This window comes from Artibeus jamaicensis, unplaced genomic scaffold, assembly GCF_021234435.1.
Source record: "Artibeus jamaicensis isolate MK-2021 breed Jamaican fruit bat unplaced genomic scaffold, CSHL_Jam_final contig_786, whole genome shotgun sequence".
Taxonomy (NCBI): domain Eukaryota; kingdom Metazoa; phylum Chordata; class Mammalia; order Chiroptera; family Phyllostomidae; genus Artibeus; species Artibeus jamaicensis.
The window spans coordinates 3,526,198-3,549,521 of NW_026521971.1; the positions used below are offsets into that span (position 1 = coordinate 3,526,198).

General features: G+C 44.5%; 1 protein-coding gene across 3 annotated transcripts; it reads right to left on the reverse strand.

Annotated features, from left to right (window-relative positions):
* Window positions 1-5,869: 5,869 nt before the first annotated feature.
* Window positions 5,870-14,434, reverse strand: CDKN2AIPNL (CDKN2A interacting protein N-terminal like). 3 transcript variants are annotated; one of them, XM_037150877.2, is made up of 3 exons: window positions 14,155-14,434; window positions 12,798-12,897; window positions 5,870-7,576 (listed from the first exon to the last, which is right to left on the reverse strand). In XM_037150877.2, exons 1-3 carry the CDS (start codon window positions 14,391-14,393, stop codon window positions 7,565-7,567), a joined length of 351 nt encoding a protein of 116 aa, XP_037006772.1. In that variant the 5' UTR covers window positions 14,394-14,434; the 3' UTR covers window positions 5,870-7,564. The 3 variants fall into 3 exon arrangements, with proteins under 3 accessions (XP_037006772.1, XP_037006773.2, XP_037006774.1); XM_037150878.2 differs by lacking the exons at window positions 5,870-7,576; window positions 12,798-12,897 and adding an exon at window positions 13,253-13,331; XM_037150879.2 differs by lacking the exons at window positions 5,870-7,576; window positions 12,798-12,897 and adding an exon at window positions 13,465-13,642.
* Between the last annotated feature and the right edge of the window lie 8,890 nt (window positions 14,435-23,324).

The following is a 23,324-nucleotide window of genomic DNA, read 5'->3' on the forward strand; positions in this document are numbered from 1 at the left end:
GCTGTCCTTTCACTGTTCATCTTTTTTATCTTCTTTTTCTTAGGTAAGTCCCTTTAACATTTCATAGAATAAGGGCTTGGTGATGATGAACTCCTTGAATTTGATCTTATCTGAGAAGCACTTTATCTGCCCTTCCATTCTAAATGAAAGCTTTGCTGGATAGAGCAATCTTGGATGTAGGTCTTTGGATTTCATGACTTGGAATACTTTCCAGCCCTTTCTTGCCTGTAAGGTCTCTTTTGAGAAATCAGCTGACAGTCTGATGGGAACTCCTTTGTAGGTGACTGTCCCCTTATCTCTTGCTGCTTCTAGGATTTTCTCCTTCATTTTAATCTTGGCTAATGTAATGATGATGTGCCTTGGTGTGTTCCTTCTTGGGCACAACTTCTTTGGGACTCTGAGCTTCCTGGATTTCCTGGAAGTCTATTTCCTTTGCCAGATTGGGGAAGTTCTCCTTAATTATTTGTTCAAATAAGTTTCGTGGCTGTTTCTCTTCCTCTTCTGGTATCCCTATAATTCAGATGTTGGAGCATTTAAAGATGTCCTGGAGGTTCCTAAGCCTCTCCTCATTTTTTTGAATTCTTGTTTCTTCATATTTTTCTGTTTGGTCATTTTTTCCTTCCTTCTGGTCTGCTCCCTTGATTTGAGTCTCAGTTTCTTTTCCATCACTATTAGTTTCCTGTGTATTTCCCTTCATTTCAATTAGTTTAGCCTTCATATGTTCCTCTAATTTGTGGCTAAAATCAACCAGTTCTGTGAGCATCCTGATCACCAGTGTTTTGAATTGTGCCTCTGAGAGGTTGGCAATTTCTTTGTCGCTTAGATTTATGGGCTCTGGGGCCCTGAGTTCTTCTTGAGCCATGTTTTGATCTGTTTGGGCCTGTTAATTTTTAGGAGAGGTGCCTTAAGTGTTCACCAGGGTGGGGCCACCCAGGTAGCTGGTTTGTGACACTGTATGTGGGGGCAGGGTCAGAGAGGGAGCAATGGCAGCCCTCTCTGCTCTCCCAGTCCGCCTCACCACTCGCCCCCACCCCCCTTGTTTATCTGAGTGCAAATGTGTGAACCCGCTGCCCTGCGTTGGAGCCTGCGTGGTCTATCTCAATGCTTGTCTTCACTGGTTTATCTGCATGCAAACGCGCGACCACAGCCAGCCAGCCAAACCGCACCTTCCCTGGTTCTGCCCATAACTACCCCGCACCTGGGATCCACGCCCTCGGCTGCCTGCGTGCTGCCCAGGTTGGGGGATCTTTTATGCCCTACCGGCTCCGCTGCTGGCTTCACCCCTCACCAGTTTAGCTGAGCAGTTCATTGTTTTCGGACTTCGTATTGTTTGATTTTCTGTGGTTTGGTTGCATTTATTGTTCAAACTTTGTTGTTTTTAGATTTGGTTGTGGGAGGAAGCAAAGTGTTTCCACCTACGCCTCCATCTTGGTGGAAGTCCCCTACCCCAAGTTTTAAGAGACCAAGACCAAATTTCTAGGACTTGGTAGTGCTTACTTTACAATTCTTTTCTGTTGCATTCAGCAATGCACAGTCCCAAAGGAATATACATTGTGTGGGGATTGTGTATGTTAATAGAAAACCGACGGTTAGAAAGCTATTAAAGGTCAGTGAAGTTGTGCATAGAACAGGCCTTATGCCAAGATATGCTCTCTTTCTTGAGTTCCCATTTAGTTAGGAAAAACCCGAGCTGCTATCAGATAAGGGAAAATATTTGTTATTTTCAGTTATTCCAGTATATGAGAGAGCAAAGATGTCAGAAACAAAGTCTTGTTAAAAGTTTTCCTCTATCCTTTCAAAAATAATACAGGATTATGTGGCATTCTTTCAGTAATTTCTGCCCACCATCACTACAGATTTTTAAAGCAATTTTATTAGCAGTGTCTTGAGTTTTTAAGTTTTCCTGTTCATAGGATAAACTAGGGCTTTTTTTAGTTGGGCCAAAAAGATTAATGAGCCCTTTATAAACCTTGTTGGGTATGGGACTGACTCAGCAACTTGACCTTCTTGCTGGTTGAATTCAAGAACCATGAAAGGAAGGGCTGCAGGCTTCCTCTTAGGTGCATGGAGGATTCAGACTTGGGTGAGAACCCTGCATGCACTTCAGGGACTCTGTCATTGAGTGCTAAATCTTGGCCACGTGATGCTTGTTTATCAGTCACTTCTGGAGGAATAAGTTTGAGGACTCCAGTATATAGAGAGTGTATTCTCCTGAGTGAAAGTAAATAACCTTTTACCTGGTATGGAGGTCTTTATATGGTGAGATGGTCTTGGTTACCAAGTATGATGCTTCTTTAGTCTTTGGGGGAGGTTAGCTGGTATCAGGTCTTACCTGGAAGACTGGAATCCCTAAAGTGGCACTGGGTTGGGAACTTCTGTAGAAGGGACCAGAATCTATCTGAAAAGATCCTCAAGCTCCATCAACCTGAACCATTTAGTTGTCATTCTTCCTGGAATGCAGGAGGGGTTCTGTGGTGTCTTGAAAGCTGCTAAAATGTAGCTAGGACCACTTAAGGCAGACCTCTTAATAGTGCTTCCTGTCTGAAGCCCAAAGGATAGTTGCCCTGCAGAGTGGCTGGCCTCTATATAACAATCTTTACAAAAGGGATTTGGGAGAGTCAGTGTTTTTGCATCGGTGCTGGTACAAAGATGACAAGAAACTGGAATGCTCTTGGCCTGATAACCATCCTGGGCAGAGAACAGGAAAGAATTGAAGCCTACCTACATCATTGGCTGTAGCTCAAGTCTAGAAAAGCTAGATTAGTAATCTTGCTGTGTTTTAGTGGGCTTTGTTTGGGTTATAGGCACGGGCACGTAAGGCTGTGGTTTCAGGTGGACAACACCCCATAGCATCAGCAGGGGGAGAGAGTGTTGATCCTTGGGGCGTAGGGGTGGATACAGTAGTCTTTTGCAAGCCAGAAGGATCAGTGAGGGCAGGTACTGGGACCTGCTGCTGGTATAAGGTTGATGAGCTCATCTGTTCAGGAAAGTTCCCTGGCTTTTGTTAGTCCTTAACATGTCAGTTCTTTGACAGAGGTTAGGTGTTCTGTATGGAGCAGCTTCAGGCCAGTCACTGGCACCCCCTGAGAACCCAGTCTGAGAGGTCAGGCTGTACCACAGTTTGGAACTTAAAGCCAAAAAGTGGGAACTGGTTTTCATACAGCCTCTGGCAGGCAGTACGTGGACAGACCTAGACAAGAGGCCAGTAGGGCACAGGACCTCCAGGGTCCAAGTTCCAAATTCTCTGGGGACACTTTTTAATCAGCAGTTTGTTTTTTCTTGTAGTAAAAGTAGCACATAGTCAAAGCAAATAATTTGGTAAACAGAAGGGTAGAAGGAAGCAGGAGTCATTGTCTCACCACTGAGGAGTTGGAAACAGCTGGTTTAGTCCCTGCCAGGTGGCGGGGTTCATTGGAGTGGTGTTTTGAACCTGCCCAGGCACGTGTTTAAGGTTGTGGTTTCAATCCCCAGTCAGGGTGCATATCAGTGTTTTTCTTTTCCTTCCTCTCACTAAAATCAATGGACATACGCTGGGGTGACGATTTGAAAGAAAAAAAAAAAGCTGGGTTAAGGCTAAGTGGAACCACAGGTTTCAGGTGATCCAAGCCCCAACTGTTCCATCATCCAAGGCCTACAATTCACACCGAGTGGTAAGCAATCTAGCTGGAGCTACAGCAGAAACCGTGTTCACAGAAGGAAGCAAACCTACAGCCCTTGCAAGCCCTTGGACCCACATGGTACAGGAGTACCAGGGCACCCAGTGTGGGGGGAGGACTGCAGTGGGCGCACGAGCTCTGGGCAAGGCTGGCCTCTCCTTTCTGGAGGTTGTGCTTCTGCCCCCGCCCGCCCCCGAACAGCTTGACTTTGACTGGTGCTGCATTGCTCAGTGCCCGCTGCTGTTCACTGTGAACATACCAGTAGTACCTGATGGGTGGTGACAAGTCACACGGTAGACTGCTCTACAACTTGAAAGGGCACACACTTTGGCAGCCCTGGGGATGGAGCCTGGTCTGGTGGGGTGATTGTGTGTGCTCATTTTCATGTAAGTTTGTTAGTTGAAACATATCTTTCCCGTTTGGCCTCAGAGGGAAAGTGGGACAGGAATGAAGACAGACATTTGTTTTTCCATTAAATCCTCCAGTAAAGATGTAAGTAGGATCATTCACACCTTGCAGATCCCTACCCTGAGGTGAAGGAACCAGGAAGAATAGCTACCAGTTCACATTTACCAGGTTCTGTATACAACTCTTAACAGAAGAAAATGTCAAAAGCAAAGGGAAATGCAGCCCTGAGAGGTTTTGGTGCTACCATTCACATCAAAGCATGGGCTTTAGGCCCACACAGTTCAAGGTTGACCTCCTTATTCCCCTTCACTAAAACAGGAGAGTACCAAGATTCACCTCAGGCCCCTAACATTTTCTTTGTCCCTCAAGCAAATAGGTTGGAGAGCCAGTGTCAAAGGTATTTTTGGCTCATTAACCTACTTTTCCTAGGCAGGGAAAGGTGGGACTTGGGCTGCAACTGCCAGGGGTGTATTTTAAGAGGCACGCCTCTCTTCTCTGACGGCACTGTGGGGGAAAAAGCTCTGGTTCACGTGGTTGGGGACAGATGAGAATTAGCTCCATCTAATGGGAGGTTAACAGTCTCAATTTTTACTATTTGATTTCCAAGGGCATCTGTTCAGATGATGTTGCCCCACCTCCTCAGCCAGTCCTGTTGTCAATAGACAAGGCCTCAAGCCCACCTCCATGTGTGATGGGAACACATGCAAAGGACTCTGCCACCCCTAGCCCTGGAAGTCATAACTTTGAAGGGACAGAGTAACCTTTTTTTGCTTTTCACTTAAATAAATAGGTGTCGCTTGCTACTGATTTTTGAAAAGCAAGCCATGCAAGATTGTTTCTCCCCTAAACAATTAGGGTATTTATGTTTAAGTTAAAAAACTCTTGCCTCTTAAGATTTGTGTTTACTCATTCCTACAGAACCAAAAGGTATCCCTATACTGGTCCCATGACTAGATGACAAACAGACCCAGAAGTTGACAGTCTTCTTCCAGACATAAGGGTGCCCAGCAGAGACTTTAGAGCTGGACAGCTGGGAAACACTAATTTACCTGACATACGGGGTAGTAGAAACCTCATTTCGAATGCAACGCAGTATTTGCATGACCATTTACTAGAAAGCAAAAGTATCAGAGGCAGTGATAGTGCCAGTGGAATGGTAAACCACAGGTCCAGATGGACCCGGGAAGTTCAGAGGGAATCCTCTCCCCTTCGAAGGCAGAGGATTGATCCGGGGCCATAGGGTCTGAGGAATGTTTCAAAGAACAATTTTCTGGATAACATAAAAGGGTATCACTGTTAACTAAGCACCCTCAACTGAATTGCTAGTAATGACACTTGCTTCTCCCAAGGTATTAAGACTTCAAGTCTTTCACAGAAGAAACTCCATTCCTAGTCATACTGGAAGGCAATACTTCATCATGTTCCCCTCCTAAGATCTCAGTTGACCCGCACCCCCTCTTGGGCACGGCTGTATAAAGGAGCAGCCTGCACCTTGTAGCTTAGTTACAGCTGGTGTGAGCTCCCATTTGAGAGCTCAGAGTGGACTGTTTTACCTGCACAAGGAGTGCTGCTATGCAAAAAAATTAGATTTCCAGAAAAACTGGATGAAATTGTGAAATACTGGCTACTTTTATGGGTCAGGTAGCCATAGAGACTGTAAAGATGAGAAGAAAAAGCTGCTTAAACTGAGGAAACAATGAAGCCCATCAAAATTTGATTTTGGTTAACTAGAGAAGTCTTCAAAAATAAACTGAAGGAGATGAGAGTAATCAGTTCACAATTTAAGCTTGCTGTATATACAAGGATACATTCATAACGGTATTATTAATTTATTGGGACATTAATAGAGAAAACAGAATCAATCATGAGAAACTTACAGAAAATGCATTTTTTAAAGTGAATAACCACGCTCTGATTTTTCCATTTTATCATTTGGGTTTTTTTAAGCCTCACAAATTTTTGTAGATAAGCAGCAAGGAAAGAGACTGGAGCTCAGGCTCGTTAAGCACGTGCTTGGCCCTCTAACACCTTGACCCTGACCACATCTCTTGGTAGTAGATACTTCTAAGAAGTCCATTTTTCAGGTAATATTCGGGGAGAAAAGTGGCTTGTCCGAGGGCATAGATTATAGAGATCTTGTTTCTTCCCTGGGTCCACCCTGATGGTCGCTACAGATTAGGGCTAAAAGCTGCCCAGAGACCAGGCCGATCCAAGGTGGCCTTAGCCTTGAGCCAGCCTTAGCCTTGAGCCGTGGGCAACTCATCCCACTTCCCCTGCCCCAGACACCCTGCTTCCACAGCCAGTTTTCCTCTTTAGTGCTGGGTTTACCAGTAGGTCAAGCTAAGGCAGGACCCCACTGTCTTACCTGCGCCCCCAGGATCACACACCAGGATGATTGAACCCTGCTGAGTGACTGTTACATTGCTGCCCCTAAATGAAGTCCCTCTCTCAGTATTTATGTCTGGAGATAAGTACTTAATGGTGGATACTAAATAAGGAAGGGGGTAGAGAACAGACACATTAACTAAAAAGGGGAAATTAGTGCCAGCATTTCGGAGCACAGCAGCACTGCAATAAACAATTTCTTGTGCTCAGCAAGTCCTCAAGTCTAATAGAAGATAAGAGCCTCAGGCTCCCTCCAGAAAAAGAAAATGTGGGCTTTACTCAGCAGCTGGGAGACCTAGAGAGTCTACAGACCAACTGGCTGCCTGGACCAAACTGGAATCTCAAGTCAGTTTTAAAATAAGGTCTGATACATTTTTGTAGGCTGCCTCTGCATGAGCTGATGGGTACCTGAAGCCTATGCTTTGATTCTTACTCCTCTCTTAAAAAAAAGATGTGTGTGGCCCTGGCTGGTGTGGTTCAGTGGATTGAGTGCCAGTCTGCAATCCTAAAGGTTGCCAGTTCAATTCCCAGTCAGGGTGCATGCCTGGACTGCAGGCCAGGTCCCCAGTTAGGGATGAGCAGGAGACAACCAATTGATGTATCTCGCACATTGATGTTTCCCTCTCTCTCCCTTCCCGCTCTCTAAATAAAAATCTTTTAAAAAGATGAGTGTACACAGGGCAGTGGAGTATATGGGCAGCGCAAACTCCAGACAGAATAGGAAATAAGGGATCTGGCTTGCCTCAGTGGGGAAAAAAGACCATAAGACCAGAATTCCACTTAAAAGGTACAGTGTTGAGAAATCCAAAGTGTAAAGTCCATTACCTGCCATTATTGTATCAACATAAAAAAATACACATTTTAACAAAAAGTCTGATATTCAAAAACTAAAAAAGGGCATGATTTATAAATACATAAATATCTATGAATACTTTTGGAATGATAGGTACTAAAAGAATGAGACATTTTAAAATACCCCTTTCGTTCCAACTGCCTCTTTCCTTTGTGTTGGTAATGCCAGGAGTCTTAAGAGAGCTTCTGTGGTCAAAGTCACATTTGTCCCGTCCTCCTCTCTAGCCTGTAGCTGATAATGAAAGTGTGATGAATCTTCTGCCTTAGTTTTGATGCTGGGGAGAAAAAAAGAAAAGGTTATATAGCCATGTAATCCAGTGAATCAGATTCATAAATTAAAATATAGCAGGGATGTAATATTTATGTCCTGGCCAGATAGTAAGTAGACTCAAATTAATATTTTACCACATTCAGAAAATTCAGCAGAACTCTGACCATACCATCCATCTGGAAGCCAGAACCTCATTTTTTTGTCATCTGTGATCTGTAAATGTTCACAATTTAATGTGAAAATGGAAATACTTTAAATACAACTTTTTTCCTGGCTTGTTTTGCAATGAAAGGTTCTAAAAGCAGGATCACACAAACACTTATTGTTCTAAATTAAAATCAGCTGGATCCAGGTAGTAATTCATAACATTTCACATTCAGCCAGGACATTCAGGAGATGTGAAGGTTATGTACTTCTGGATTTCACACTGTTAGAAACTGTAAACTTCAAATAGTGGCAAAATGAAGGAAATACATTCTTTCTGGGTACTCACTAGCACCTTTGGTAAATTTAAACTTGGCTTTAGACAACTTTTAAGCATGGTGTGAAGAAATCATTTTGGCTGTCACCTTGTATTTGAATAGATTTCCTTAACATTTAGCAGTGTGAATGAATCAGAGTCTTTTTAGTATCAGAGTTTTCAGGGTATGACCTATTTCCTCCTAAGCCTATTACTCCAGTCTTTCTGAAAAATGAAAAGGCAAAATTCCTCAGCAAAAACAAAATAAGATTTTTTTATCCTTATTCAAGGACATTTTTTTGCCCATTGCTTTTTAGAGAGAGATGAAGGGGGAGGTAAACATTAGTTTGAGAGAGAAACATTGATTGGTTGCCTCCTGTATGCACCCTGACTGGGAATCGAATCTGCAATCTAGGTATGTGCCCTGACTGGGAATCAAACCGGCAACCCTTTGGTGTACAGGGCAGCGCTCCAACCAACTGAGCCATACAATCCAGGGCCTTTCTCCTTTTAGAAGAATGTAGTATCACCTAAAGAAACCATCTTTAGTCCAAAGGGAAGGGGATTGCCTAAGCTGACTCTCAGATTTCTGATAAGATAGACCAAGCCCACAGTAGGACAAGAGTTGCACTGGCTTTGGCTGCTGCAAGTATGTTCTTTGACACATGGTGTTGGCTGGCAGGTGAGTGAGTCATCCTGGGCAGCAGGCCACAGACTGGCCTATGGGGTCAGACAGACCTTTTCTGGCTGCTTCTAGTGCATAAAGGGGGAAGAAAAGGTAGCTTTACTGAGCACTTACTTGGTGATGCAAGGCAAAACCTAATTTAATCTGACAGGCTATTAAAAAAAATACTTGCCACCTTAGAATCACATCTCCTTCCCTGGCTATCTATGTAGCTCAGTTGGTTAGAGTGTTGTCCTGATATGCCAAGGTTGCGGGTTCGATCCCCAACAAGAAACAACCAAAGAATGCATACGTAAGTGGAACAACCGATGTTTCTCGCTCTCAAATCAATCAATAAAATGAAACTCCAGTTGAAAAAAAAGCTTCTCCAAACTGCACATAGTGCACAGAGAAGAACCTCCTGAGCCCTCGCTGGTGTGGCTCAGTGGATTGAGTGCCGGCCTGCAAACCAAAGGGTCACCAGTTCGATTCCCAATCTAGGGCACATGCCTGGGTTGCGGGCCAGGTCCCCCGTATGGGGCATGGGAGAGAACCATACATTGTTGTTTTCCCCTCTTTCTCCCACCCTTCTCTCTAAAAATAAATAAAATCTTTTTAAAAAACCCTCCTGAAATAAAGACATATTTTTCTAGTTTCTCTTTCACTTTTCCATTCTGCCATTTTTCCTCATAGATAAAAATGTTTTCAGGGAAAATGGACAACTAATTAAGTTGACAGATTCTTTCTGTGAGCCAATAATGACAGCTTCCTAGTCAATCACTCCTCTTTCTCAAGACGATGCCTTGGCAACGTTAACTGACAGTCGCAGTGATGACAGCCTTCCGAAATATGCTGCTGCTCATTTGTTAATTACTGCTCATTAATGGGTAAAGCTGGTCAACCACAAAGGCTGCTGGTAGGTGCTTCTGGAGGGCTGTTAGATATCTGAGATTGTTCAGTAAACATATTTCTTTGACTCTCCCCCTTTCAAAAGAAAAATCATACAATGCAATTGATTGACAAATATCACCAGTCAGAGACCAATGCTCATTTCTTTTGTCAGATACACACACACACACACAAAACTGGACAGATTGCAGAGATGTACTTGCCTCAAAACTGCAGAATAGCCATTAAGTATTTTTAAAATCCGACTTTAAAGAGCTTCTGTCCCTAAGTCATTATCACTGTCCAGTCCCAAGATATCAACAATGCCAGGTGATTAATTTCCACTTGCCAGCTAGCTTTAAAACCCAACTGAACTTATTTTAGAGATGAGGGTCAATTCTGGGCAGAACTACTACAACACGTTTTCAGGTGCATGGCTCAATGTCAAGGGTTTTTTTGGTTTTGTCTCTAGGCTGGCAATGTTGCTTAAAGTTTGCCAGCCTCTACTACATGCAGAAACCTCAGGTAAGAGACAAAAGAACTGCTGTGAAGTCCCCACGGCTCTTTCCAGTGGGCTCTCGAGGCAGCCTTACATGGAGCGGGGACAGCCTCCAACGCCACACAAGTCTGTCCTGGCACACAGATCAGACGGCTTGTTCACAGGGTGGGCTGTTCTAGAAGAGTCTCAACAACTACTCTACTACATACTCTCTGAGTACCTTGCTTTTCAGGATCAACTGAGTTCCAATTTTCAGTGGCATCAAGAGACTAAAATTAAACTTGGGCCCTGGCTGGTGTGGCTCAGTGGGATGAGCGCCGGCCTGCAAACTGAAAGGCTGGGGGCTCAATTCCCAGCCAGAGCCCAGGCCTGGGCTGCCTACCAAGTCCCTAGTTGGGGCACGTGTGAGAGGCAACTGATCAATGTGTGAACACTGTTGTTTCCCCCTGTTCCTCCTCCCTTTCCCCTCTAAAAAATAAAATCCTTAAAAAAATTTTTTTTAAAGTAAAACTTGGTTACTAAGAAAACATGTTATATTCAAAGGAAGTTGAAATATATGTAATTGAAAAGTGCTACAGAAGTATAGGCTTCTTCCAGGTAGCCAGGTGCTAATGATTAGTCTGATGGCAAAGGCAGTTTCCTGCTTGAGGACTATTCTCTAGGCTACTGATGTTGTGTGACAACAGGGTCAAAAACGGACATCTCAGGGCAGGGAAACTGTTGAGGTTCAACTCCCATTTAACAGCATATAATAGTTTAGAAAGACCCTTCCCCAACACACGCGCATGCACTTCACACCGGTCCATGGGTGGTGGTAGGGACGTGCATGTCAATTACAAAACCTCTGTAGTCTGTCCTGGAGGCTGCAGCCCAAATGCCATGGAGTGATCGGATCTCCGACAGCCTGGCATGACTGGAAAGCACAGCTGCAGATGAGAGGGAGAAGTGTACTATGAACCAGAAAGGTGATGCGGAAGATCTCAGGAAGGGCAGAATACCTCCTTAGGAGCAAGGAAAGAATCTGCCACAAGCAGTGAGCAGAAAAGGTTCAGCCCTGGCCAGGTAGCTTAACTGGTTGGAACATCCTGATGAGCCAAGGCTGCAGGTTCAATCCCCAGTCAAGGCATATACAAAAATCAAGAATGAACCAATGAATGTGTAAATAAGTAGAACAACAAATTGATGTCTCTCTCCTTCCTAAAATCTATAACTTTTTAAAAAAAGTAAAGGTCCACCTTATTCCCTGCCTCCCCCTGCCAGCAACTATCAGCGCCTCCCTGCCTATGCCACAGGAACTTCACCACTGATGGGACACTGAAGGGTTTACTGTCAAGGTGTTTAAAAGTACTACACGAGAGAATCCAAACAGAAATTCCCAATTCACACAGTTCCCTGGCTAAAAACTGTAGCCCCCTGTTAATAGCTGATTTTAAAAACAAAGTAACCCCTTAAACACCAACCTGAAGCTTTTGATACCAGGTTCAGATTTTAAAATACTTTTATGGGAAAACTATCTGAAATCAAATCGGGGTGTGCTGTTTGGGGCTAACGTGCTTTCTGGGCAGTTGAGGATCAGATTTAGTTCCTGGTCACCCACATAGAAGGGGGCATCTTTATATTTCCTGCAAGACCCTAACTAGGGAGAGGCAAGGCTTACCTATATTTCTGAGGGTAGAACAAAAAAGGGCCAGCAGTCTTTTACTCTATTGCTTTAATCAATTTTGTAAGCATTTTCTGAGCACCTACTCTGAGGTATGACGACTAGATTTTGGAGTTAGAAAGACTAAATCTTTAGATACCACCTCAAGAAGCTTACAATCTACTCTAGAAGAGGCCTGGGTCAAGTATTCCCCCCCCAAAAAAAAAAACCAAACAAAACAAACTTTGGGAGACCCAGGCAAATGAGAAAAGCACGTCTTGGGAGATTCTGAGAAGCTGGGTTCTCATCCCCTGAGCCTCTTTCTGCTCTAGTCTCCATGGCCCCAGCCCAGGGATCCAGAAACAAGGCTCTGGAGGCAACAGCTCACTGTGTAGAAATACCGTGGCCTCCTGCCAGACTAAGCTCTGCAGAATATGGACCATGATGATGTGTGGACATGACTCCACCTACATTCCTCTCAGTGAGTCGAGAAGCCAAATAAGGCTGGTCAGGCCCTCACCTGTTGGGTTAAGGATGACTTAATGTTACCAACAAGATTTTTTAGTAAGTGAGAAACTGTAGCACTCTTCTAGCCAATGTTTCCTTTAAAAATCACACAAAAAGCTTAAAACAATGTCCCTAGAGGAACTGAAAAGGCTGAGTTTGTTACTCCACCAACAAGGCATAATTTATCATACTGTTACCTAGATATGCAAAGGTTTATACCAAGAAACAAAAATAAAAGGGCTTAGATCTCTGGGAGACTAAAGGAGCATTCAGAGAATAGTATAGCCCTGGCTGGTGTAGCTCAGGTGATTGAGCAGGGGCTGTGATCCAAAGGGTCGCCAGTTTGATTCCCAGTCAGGGCACATGCCTGGGTTGTGGGCCAGGTCCCCAGTGGGGCCACATGAGAGGCAACCACACATTGATGTTTCTCGCCCTCTCCCTCCCTTCCCCTCTCTCTAAAAACAAATACATAAAATCATAAAAAAAAGTACATACTCTAATACATCACCATGAACACAGGGGCTGTTAACTCTACACTATTTCAAATTCACTTGGAAATCCTGTTTACCTTTTTCATTAGTTCACTTCTGGTGGTAAACTGCGGCAGGTCTTCCACTTCAATCCCATCAGCCATTTCCATCACCTTATCTAAAAGGTCTTTGTTGTAACTGCACAATAAAGAGCAGTAAGGTTAAAAACCTTGGAAGACTGACTTGTCGGTATGGGGCTAACAAGAAACTGCAGGTAAAGGGACTGCAGACTCAACTCTCAGAGGACTAATTTGATACCACAGGGGAAATCAGTGCATGTTCAGCAGCAAGTTAGTTACTGGTTCCTCCCACTTGGGGATACAGAAGTGGCTCCTGGAATGCCAATAGGGCAGGTATTTCAAATTTATGAAACAAACAGATTTACAAAACAGTATGCAAAAAAACTCTGCATACATCTGGCAGCGTACCACATTTGTGGATATGGTACGAGGGCCAACAACTTTTTAGTTTTTGGACACATGGAACGATGGTCTAATGAAAATAACATTATTTATTCATTTATCCAATTTGCTGAATCTTGGAGCCTGTTAACCAGGATGTCCCAGGGGCACCTGGAAGGCAGAGAAAAGAGAGGGGTGTGACTGGCGCTGCTTCCCCAAATCTTGTTGTAATAACCCACAACATCTGAAAGCAAAATCAAGTGGCTTAGGGCTAGAGGGACCATGTGACCAGAATAAGGAGCACAAAACCAGGACTAAACTGAGTCATTTTATTCCAACATAATTTCAGGAAACGCTAAAATAAAAAGATGACTTGCCACCTTCTTCGTGGTTGGAAGGAGGGGGGAATGCAGGGCATCTGTTATTTTCGTAACAGGAAAGACAGGGAGGCCAAGGCTGGCTCTGGCTCAGGGTCCGGCAGACTAGGGAGTGGGAAGAGCCAAGGCCCACAGATTACATCCTACCAGAAACTGCAAGGGCCTAGGTACCTCACCTCCCCTTTCTCAGCTTCTTCATATGTAAATTGGGGATCTCGGGTTCCTCCTCTGCATTGTCCAAGTGAAAGGAGCATTTGGGTGAAAGGAGCTAATGGACTTGAAATGCACTCTGCAAAGGTGATGGTTTGAGCTAACAGTAGCAATAAAAATAAAAATGGACATTTTAGAGCCCAGCCACGTACTGAGCTATTGCTAGATAGTAGCCTGTGCTAAGTGCTTTTCACCCTTTAATAGTGTAATCGTCACAACTCATTTTCCAAATGAGGAAACTGAGGCTCAGAGAGGTCATTAATATCTTCCCAGGCGGCTTGGCTAAGTGTGGGAATCAGACGTAGGCCAGGCTAGCGCCGTTAGAAGTTGGGGGCGGGTTCAGCCCGGGGCGAGGGCTGCGGGTCAGAAGGCAGGGGACAGGTCAGCCAGCCGGCAGGGGTCCGCACCTGCAACCCAGGAAGAGGTGGTTGGCCCAGACCATGGAGAGGGACAGCAGCTGGTCCAGGCGGCCGCCGCCGTCGGGCGGGTCGCGGTAGTCGGGCAGGTGGCGCAAGATGAATTCCATGCGGGCCTTCCATTGCTTCTCGCTCTCGGAGTAGGAGCGGAACTGCTCGGCAAAGTCGGTCGCCTGTCGTACCCCCGAAACCAGCTCCTCCACAGCTGCGACCGTCTCGCCACCCACCATGGCACCCTCCGCCGCCGAGGGCCAGACCCGCCCGCAGCCTTCCCGACACGCACCGCGCCACCTCTCGGCGGCTAGAGGGGCGGTGCACAACTGCTCCGGAGTACTGGGCCGGAGCGCCCTCGCCGGGCGCGGAGGCCTAGCCGCTCGGCCCCTAGGACCTCCGCAGCCCACGGCTCCCGGGCGCAGGGGCGATTCTCGGTGGACCCCGTGAGGAACGGGTAGGGAAACAGAGCACCCCCCCTTCCAGGCACAGAGACCAGGCGCCCCTTTCATTCAGCAGCTGGATGCCAGCCAGTGCTGCGCTGTGTCCTTGCCCTGAGGGTTCCCTGGGCACCGGCCCGCAGACGAATTTCCTCAGTTCCGAGGACTTTTAGATGTATCTTCTTCTGTGATTCCCAGAAGCCTCTATATCCCACCCAGGTTGTGTGTGGCCCACCTTCCCAGAGCTCATCATCCATGCAACTAAGTACCTGCCAGGCCCTTTGCCCTGTGCTGGGGTTGCAATGAGAGCAAACTTAGAGCCCTGCTTCAATGAACTTTACCATCTCCTGAAGGAGGCAGACGTTAGTGAAATACCTAATTGGTCAAGTGAAAAATTTTTAACGTTGACATATTTTAATAAGGAAGAGGCCCAGAGTGCTAGGCGCATAAATAAGCAAGGGACCTGATCCAGGCCCGGGGGTGGGGTCAATGAAATGATGCTGGAGAGCTGAGAGATGAGCAGGTATCAACTACATTAAGAGGAGCAGGCCATGGCAAGAGAGAGCATGCCTGGTCAGAGAACAGCAAGAGCAGTGTGACAGGGTCCTAGAGTGGGGGACAGCAGAGGAGGTGAGGCCAAGAGATCAACAAGGACTGTGGTCTAGATCCTAAGAGGAATAGGGAACCACTGAAGGATTTTAACTAGAACAGGGACACCTGTGTTTCCAAAAGATGTTGGAAGGATCCAGGATGGATGTGTGCAGAGATGAGCAGGCGAGCTGGCATGACTGCTTTCTGTCCTGGGGTCATGTTGCAGACCCCCTGAGAGACAGAAGAGCTTCGTTGCAAGTGGTAAATTTCCCATCGCTGGAAGTGTTCATGTAAAATAAACCAGGCCATGGCAAGAGAGAGCCAACATCAGCCTTGAGAGATTATTGTCCTAATAGGCTTTTCCATCATCCCCCATTAGATGTGGGGTGGGGTACTGAGCTGACCCTAGAATGCAGGACCAGGGCTCCAGTAAAGGTCCTATGTTGTGAGTAATGCCCAGGACCAGAGCTAACTATATGCTGTCTGCTGCTTCTGCAGCTTCTGGCGGCCGTACAGTAGCCCCGCCCCTCCACTCCCCTCCCCGCACAAATCCCAAATGGAGTGGAAATACCTACCAGGCAGTCTTATGACTAGACTGTGCCTCCAGACCAAACACTAGGCTCAGTGACATCTCAATGTGGTTAACAATAAGGAGGCATGCTGCACTCACCCTGGAGAGCAGGGAGAGCGGGAACAGGGTTGTGAGGCCAAAGACAGACTCAGTCTCTCCACAGCAATCAGACACAGGTACCCAGAGCTGGGCCTCCCACACCGAGTGCAGGAGCTTGTTAAAACAGTAGGTTCCCTGGTCCATTACCAGATACCCAGAGTCAAAGTCCTAGGTAATCGATTCCACCTGTGACTGACCAAACTTTGAAAAATGCTTAACGTTGATAAGGGTTTGCTGAACCAAATTCTTTGTCATCTAATTTTAAGGTACACAGGCTGGTCCAGAAATAGGAACTTGGGCTCTGAGCCCAGCAGCTGCAGCGACACAGCTAACTGAGCCACTGGGGAGTGAAAAGGCTACGGGGTCACCCAGTAACGAGCTGATTTAGCATCATCTTTGACAATGACGGGATGTATGCATGTGTGTACCTACATACATACAGAGACTTGCATGTAAGAACTCAAAAGTGCACAAATAGGTGTCCTTTTTTTAAAATGTGAAATTGTTGAACTTACACTTTCAAAATGTGAAACAGAAACATTTTTTTAATGCGAAGTACTTTAAAAAATGCTGTCATTTTTTTATTGGACCCTGTGGCAAGTCTGGTTACTAACAAGCTTATTGTTTCCACCTCGTTTCTATGATTCATATTTTCTTAGAGTACCTACCCCCTAGATGAGAACCAGTTTTCCTACCTTATTTGTTTAAAAGCCATCTTTATTGAGATACAATTCACCAACCATAAAAGTCACCCATTTAAAGTTTTTATTTATTTATTTAAATTTATTTTTTATTGATTATGCCATTACAGTTATTCTATTCCCCCCTTCATTCCCCTCGACCCTACCCCCCGTCCCCACCATTATCCCCCTTTAGTATATGACCATGTGTCTCAAATTCTTTGGATTCTATATTTCCCCTACTATTCTTGCCCTTCCCCCATCTATTTTCTACCTACCATCTATGCTACTTATTTTCTGTACCTTCTCCCCCCTTCTCCTTCTCCCACTCCCCTGTTGCTAACCCTCCATGTGATCTTCGTTTCTATGTTTCCACTCCTAATCTAGCTGTCCTCTTAGTTTGCTTTTGTTTTAGGTGTGAGTTCTTAATAACTGTGAGTTTGCTGTCCTTTCACTCTTCATCTTTTTTTATCTTCTTTTTCTTAGGTAAGTCCCTTTAACATTTCATATAATAAGGGCTTGGTGATGATGAACTCCTTGAATTTGATCTTATCTGAGAAGCACTTTATCTGTCCTTCAATTCTAAATGAAGGCTTTGCTGGATAGAGCAATCTTGGTTTTAGGTCTTTGGATTTCATGACTTGGAATACCTCTTTCCAGCCCCTTCTTGCCTGTAAGGTCTCTTTTGAGAAATCCAGCTGACAGTCTGATGGGAACTCCTTTGTAGGTGACTGTCCCCTTAGCTCTTGCTGCTTCTAGGATTCTCTTCTTCATTTTCATCTTGGCTAATGTAATGATGATGTGCCTTGGTGTGTTCCTTCTTGGGTCCAACTTCTTTGGGACTCTCTGAGCTTCCTGGATTTCCTGGAAGTCTATTTCCTTTGCCAGATTGGGGAAATTCTCCTTTATTATTTGTTCAAATAAGTTTTCCACTGGTGGCTGTGCCTTTCCCCCTTCTGGTACCCCTATAATTCGGATGTTGGAGCGTTTAAAGGTGTCCTGGAGGTTCCTAAGCCTCTCCTTATTTTTTTGAATTCTTGCTTCTTGACTCTTCTGTTTGGCCATTATTTGCTTTCTTCTGGTCCACTCCATTGATTTGAGTCCCAGTTTCCTTTCCATCACTATTGGTTTCCTGTGCAATTCCATTCATTTAAGTTAGTTTCACCTTCATATGTTTGTCTAATTTGTGGCTATAATCAGCCAGTTCTGTGAGGATCCTTATCACCAGTGTTTTAAACTGTGCATCTGAAAGTTTTGCTATTTCATCATCGCTTGGATTTATAGGCTCTGGGGCTTTGAGATCTTCTTGAGCCATTTTTGGTCTGTTCGCACCCTTTAAATATGAGGAGCAGAGCCTTGGACTCCCAGGTCGCCGGGTTGTGACGCTTATGTGGGGGCGTGGTCAGAGTGGGGAAATGGCGGCCCCCTCTGCTGTTTCACGCTGCTGGGTGAGGAGCAGAGCTTTAGGTGGTTCACCAGGGCTGGGCCACTAAGAGTCTCTGGGTTATGACGCTGCATGTAGAGGTGGGGTCAGAGCGGGGAAATGGTGGCGCCCTCCGCTGCTGATAGCCGTGGGGACCCGCTGGGTCCCAGTCCAATCGCCCACTCCCTCGCTAGTGTATCCGCGCACGCATGCACTACCACAGTCCACCCGCAGCCCTGTTCCCTCGCTGTTTCCCAGTGGTCACTGGGTCTCTCACTAGGTCCAACCCTGCGCCCGCGCCTGAGTCGTCTGACCAAGTTTTCCTGTGCTACCCCGCTCCACCAGCTGCTGATTTCGCCCCTTACCGGTCAGGCTGAAGAATTTGTTGTTAACAGACTTCTGAAAAGTTCAATTTTCTGTGTTCTGGCTATGTTTTCTGTTGCTAATATTTAGTTGTCTCTAAACTTGGTTGTGTGAGAAGGCACGGCACATCCACCTATGCCTCCATCTTGGCGGAAGTCTAAAGTTTTTAATTCAGTTGTTTTAGTGTGTTCACAGATTTGTTCAACCATCAACCCAAGTCAAATATAGAACATTTCATCACCTCCCAAAAGAAACCCCATACCCATCAGCATATTGCTCCCCTTTTGCTCCAGCCCCTGGCAGCGACTAATCTACTTTTTGTGTCTGTAGATATCCTCCTGTGCACATTTAACATGGGAGGTATACAATCTGTGGTCCTTTATGACCGGCTCTTTCCCTTATGTAATGCTTTCCAGCTCTCTCCATGCTGCACTATGTGTCAGTATTTCACTCCTTTTTATGGTTGAATAACATTCCAGTCCATGGATGTACTTCATTTTGTGTATTTATTCACTTGCTGGACTCTTTGGGGTTATTTCTACATTTTGGCTATTTAAATAAGGCTGCTATGAACAATCACAGGCACATGGTCATTTGGACATGCATTTTCAGTTTTTGTGGCTACACAATGGATTGCTGGGTGTACTTTAACTTTCTGAGGAACTTGCAGACCATTTTCCCGGGGTCTGTGCACTCTACGTTCCCACCAGCACTGCATGGAGACTCCAGCTTCCTTGAGTCCTCGTGACCACGCTGTTTTCCCTTTTTTTGATTATAGCCGTCTTAGTGGGTGCAAAGTAGTAATTCATTGTGGTTTGGCTCTGTATTTTCCTAAGGACTAATTATGTTGAGCAGCTTTCATATGCTTATTGGTCATTTGTAAGTCTTCTTTGGAGAAATGTTTATTCAGATCTCTTGCCCTATTTTAAAGATATAGACTTTGTTTTTTTAGAGCAGTTTAGGTTTACGGCCAAATTGAGTGGAAAGTACAGAGAGTTTCCATATATTACCCTCCCCACCACATACACACATACACAGCCTCCCCCACGGTCAGCTTCCTGCAGCAGAGGGGTGTATCTGTTACCCTGATGCATCGGTACCATCCAAGTCCATAGTTTACACGACACGAGGGTTCCCTGTTGGTGTCGGACATTCTATGGGCTTTGGCAAATGTGTAAGAACATGTGACTACCATTGTAGTAGCATACAGAATAGTTTTACTGCCCTTACAATACTAAGTGTCTTTTGAAAATCAAAAGTTTTTATTTTGGCGAAATCCAATTTTTTTTTCTTTTATGAGTCATGCTTTTTGGTCCTATCTAAGAAATCTTTGTCTAAACCAATGACATAAATATTTCCTGTTTTCTTCTGAAAGTTGTATAGTTTTAGGTTTTCCATTTAGGTCTATGATTCATTTCAAGTAAGTTTTTGTATATGATGCAAGGTATGGGTTGTCAAGAGCAGTGAAGGATATAAGATTTTTGCCCTACTTGCAAGTAAGTTAACAAGTTGCTCTGCCGCAATTTCAATGGATGCTCATAAAAGACATAAGGCTCCTGAAGCAGGGAACTATTACAGCACAGCGAGCCACGCAAGCTTCATGTTCGCATTGGCTCCCCTTGTCCCCCAAGTCTCAGGGGCTATGCCGAAAGACCCAGGTGGATGAAGCACACACAGCTACACACAGAGGGTTTGTATCACAGCTCAGCAACACCACATTTAGGGAACATCATTTTTTTATGAAGGACCACAAGCAAACCTGCCCGACCTTTGCCCCAGAACAATACATATCTTTTTTATCTGGACAGTAAACAGACTTGCCCTTTGCTCTGGAGGTAGACACTGTCTTCAGACTGTTTCATGGACAAACATCCTTGAAGACACAGTCTGGAGCGAAAGGGGAGTTAGTGTCTAACTCTTAAGATGTATAGATAGATACATGGGAGATCCATGGAGAATTGTCTCCCAGCACAGGTTGAGGCTCTTTCCTCTTTTTTTCTTCCTTTTTTACCCTTCCCTTCCCTTCCCTTCCTTTTCCTCCCTCCCTCCCTCCCTCCTTCCTTCCTCCCTCCCTCCCTCCCTCCCTCCCTCCCTCCCTCCCTTCCTTTCTTCTTTGGCATATGATTGTCTAATTGACCTAGTGCAATTTGTTGAAAAGACTATTCTTTTCCTCTTATCTTGATACTTTTGTCAAAAATCAATTGACCATATATAATGTGTGAGCCTATTTCCGGACTCTATTCTATTTCACTGATATATGTGTCTATCCTTTTATGAACACTAGACTGTCTTGAATACTATAGCTCAGGAGTTAGCAAACTTTTTCTGTAAATGTTGGCTACATATAATTAATTCTTGTAGCATCTTTTGCTTCTTTTTTTTTAACGTTTTTATCAGGCTTCTTTTTTTTTTTGAGAGAGAGAGAGAGAGAGAAAGAAACATTGGCTCATCGCTCTACCCATTTATGTATTCTTTGGTTGACTTTTGCATGTGCCTTGACCGGGGATCAAACCCATAACCTTGGCCTATTGGGATGGCATTCCAGCCAACTGAGCTACTCAGCCAGGGCTTATTTCTTTCTTTCTTCAACCATTTTTAAATCTAAAATAAGTTTTTAGCTATTATGACTTACAAAAACAGGCCATAGTTTGCCACCCCTGCTGTAACTTTATAGTAAGTCTTAAGATCAGATTGTTTGAGCCCTCCAACTGTATTCTTTTACGAATTGTTTGGGCTATTTTAGTCTACTGCTTTTTGAGGCACATTTTAGCATTAGTTTATCAATTTCTAGAAAATTCACTACTGGGATTTTAATTGGGATCGTATTGAATCTAAGATCAACTTAGAAAGAATTAACATTTAATAATATCAAAACTTCCAATTCATAATAATGCTATATCTCTCCATATATTTAAATCTTATTGTTGTGGCATATTTTATTTTAATTATATTTTATTGATTATGTTACTGTAGTTATCCAAAGTTTTCCCTCTTTGCCCCCCTCCACCCCGCACTCCCCACTCCCTCAGGCAGCCCCCACCCCATTGTTCATGTCCATGGGTCATACCCCATTTCCTATACTGTACTGTGCAACCCCATGGCTATTCTGTAAATTCCCATTTATATTTCTTGATCCCCTTACCTCTTCACCCATTCCCCCACAACCACTCCCATCTGGCAACCATCAAAACACTCTCCGTATCCATGATTCTGTCTCGGTTCTTCTTGTTTGCCAGTTTTTTTAGATTCAATTGTTGATAGATCTGTATTTATTGCCATTTTATTGCTCACAGTTTTGATCTTTTTCTTGAATAATTCCCTTTAACATTTCATATAATAATGGCTTGGTGATGATGAACTCCTTTATTTTTTCTTGTCTGGGAAGCTCTTTATCTGTTCTTCCATTCTAAATGACAGCTTTGCTAGGTAGAGCAATCTTGGCTGTAGGTCCCTGCTTTTCATGACTTTGAATATTTCTTGACAATTCTTTCTGCAAAAGAAAGAATTCTTTCTTTGCAGGTAGCCTGCAAAGTTTCTTTTGAGAAATCAGCTGACAGTCTTATGGGAACTCCTTATAGAGAACTGCTTTTCTCTTGCTGATTTTAATATTCTGGCTTTATCTTTAACCGTTGACATTTTAATTATGCTGTGTCTTGGTGTGGTCCTCTTTGCATCCTTGTTGTTTGGGACTTTCTATGCCTCCTGGACTTGCATGTTTATTTCCTTCACCAAGTTAGGGAAGTTTTCTTTCATTATTTTTTCAAATAGAGCTCCAGTTTCTTTCTTTTTCTCTTCTCCTTCTGGCACCCTTATGATATGAATGTTGGACCCGTGAAGTTGTCTCAGAGGATGCTTAAAGCCCTATCCTTATTTCTTTGAATTATTTTTCTCCTTGTTATTCTGATTGCTTGTTTTTCATTTACTATATTCCAAATCGTTGATTTGATTCTTGGCTTCATGTACTTTACTGTTATTTCCCTATAAATTGTTCTTTATGTCAATTAGTGTATCCTTCATTTCTGACTGAATCTTTTCTATGTTGCTGAGGTCCTCACTAAGTTCCTTGAGCATCCTTATAACCAATTTTTATTGTTTTAAATATGTTATTTATTTATTTTTAGAGAGAGGGGAAGGAAAGGAGAAAGAGAGGGAGGGAAACATCAATGTGTGGTTGCTTCTCATGTGCGCCCCCCCCACTGAGGACCTGGCCCGCAACCCAGGCATATGCCCTAACTGGGAATTGAACCAGTGACATTTTGGTTCATAGACCAGCACCCAATCCACTGAGCCACACCAGCCAGGGCTATAACCAATGTTTTGAATGCTGCGTTGATAGATTGCTTATCTCCATTTTGTTTAGTTCTTTCTCTGGAGCTTTGATCTGTTCTTTCATTTGGCCATGTTTCATTATCTACTCATTTTGGCAGCCTTTCTGTGTTTCTTTGTATTAGGTAGGGTTGCTATGACTCTCTGTCTTGTTATAATGGCCTAAAGTAGCAGGTGTCCTGTTGGGTCCAGTGGCACATCCTCCCCGATCACCCAAAGTGGGTGCTCAAGGTTTCCTCTTCATGCAGGCTAAGTAGTCCCTCCTCTTATAGTTGAGCCCTGATTGCTGTTGGCAAGTCAGTGAAAAGGGTTTTCCGAAGCCAGTCAGCTGCAAGAACTGGCTGTGATCACTGACCACCAACCTCCACCCTCCATGGAGGCTCAGCTGTGCAGGGTGGTGTTCCAGTGTGGTCTATAGCGGTCCACTTGATGAGCAGGCCCTGGGGTTTCCCCAGTGGTATGGGCCAAGGTCAGCCATGTCCTGTATTCTGCCCTGGAACATCCTGCATGAGCTAAAAAAACAATCTGAGATGGTTGTTACTTGCACTGGGCTTGGAAATTCCCAGGTGAAGCCAAACTGCGCGTCTAGGCTGGTTGCTGCTAGTATCAGGCTTGGGGCCATATAGCAAGAGATACAGGGACTGGGGACTCACTGAGGCCAGCTGTTGCTTGTTTGA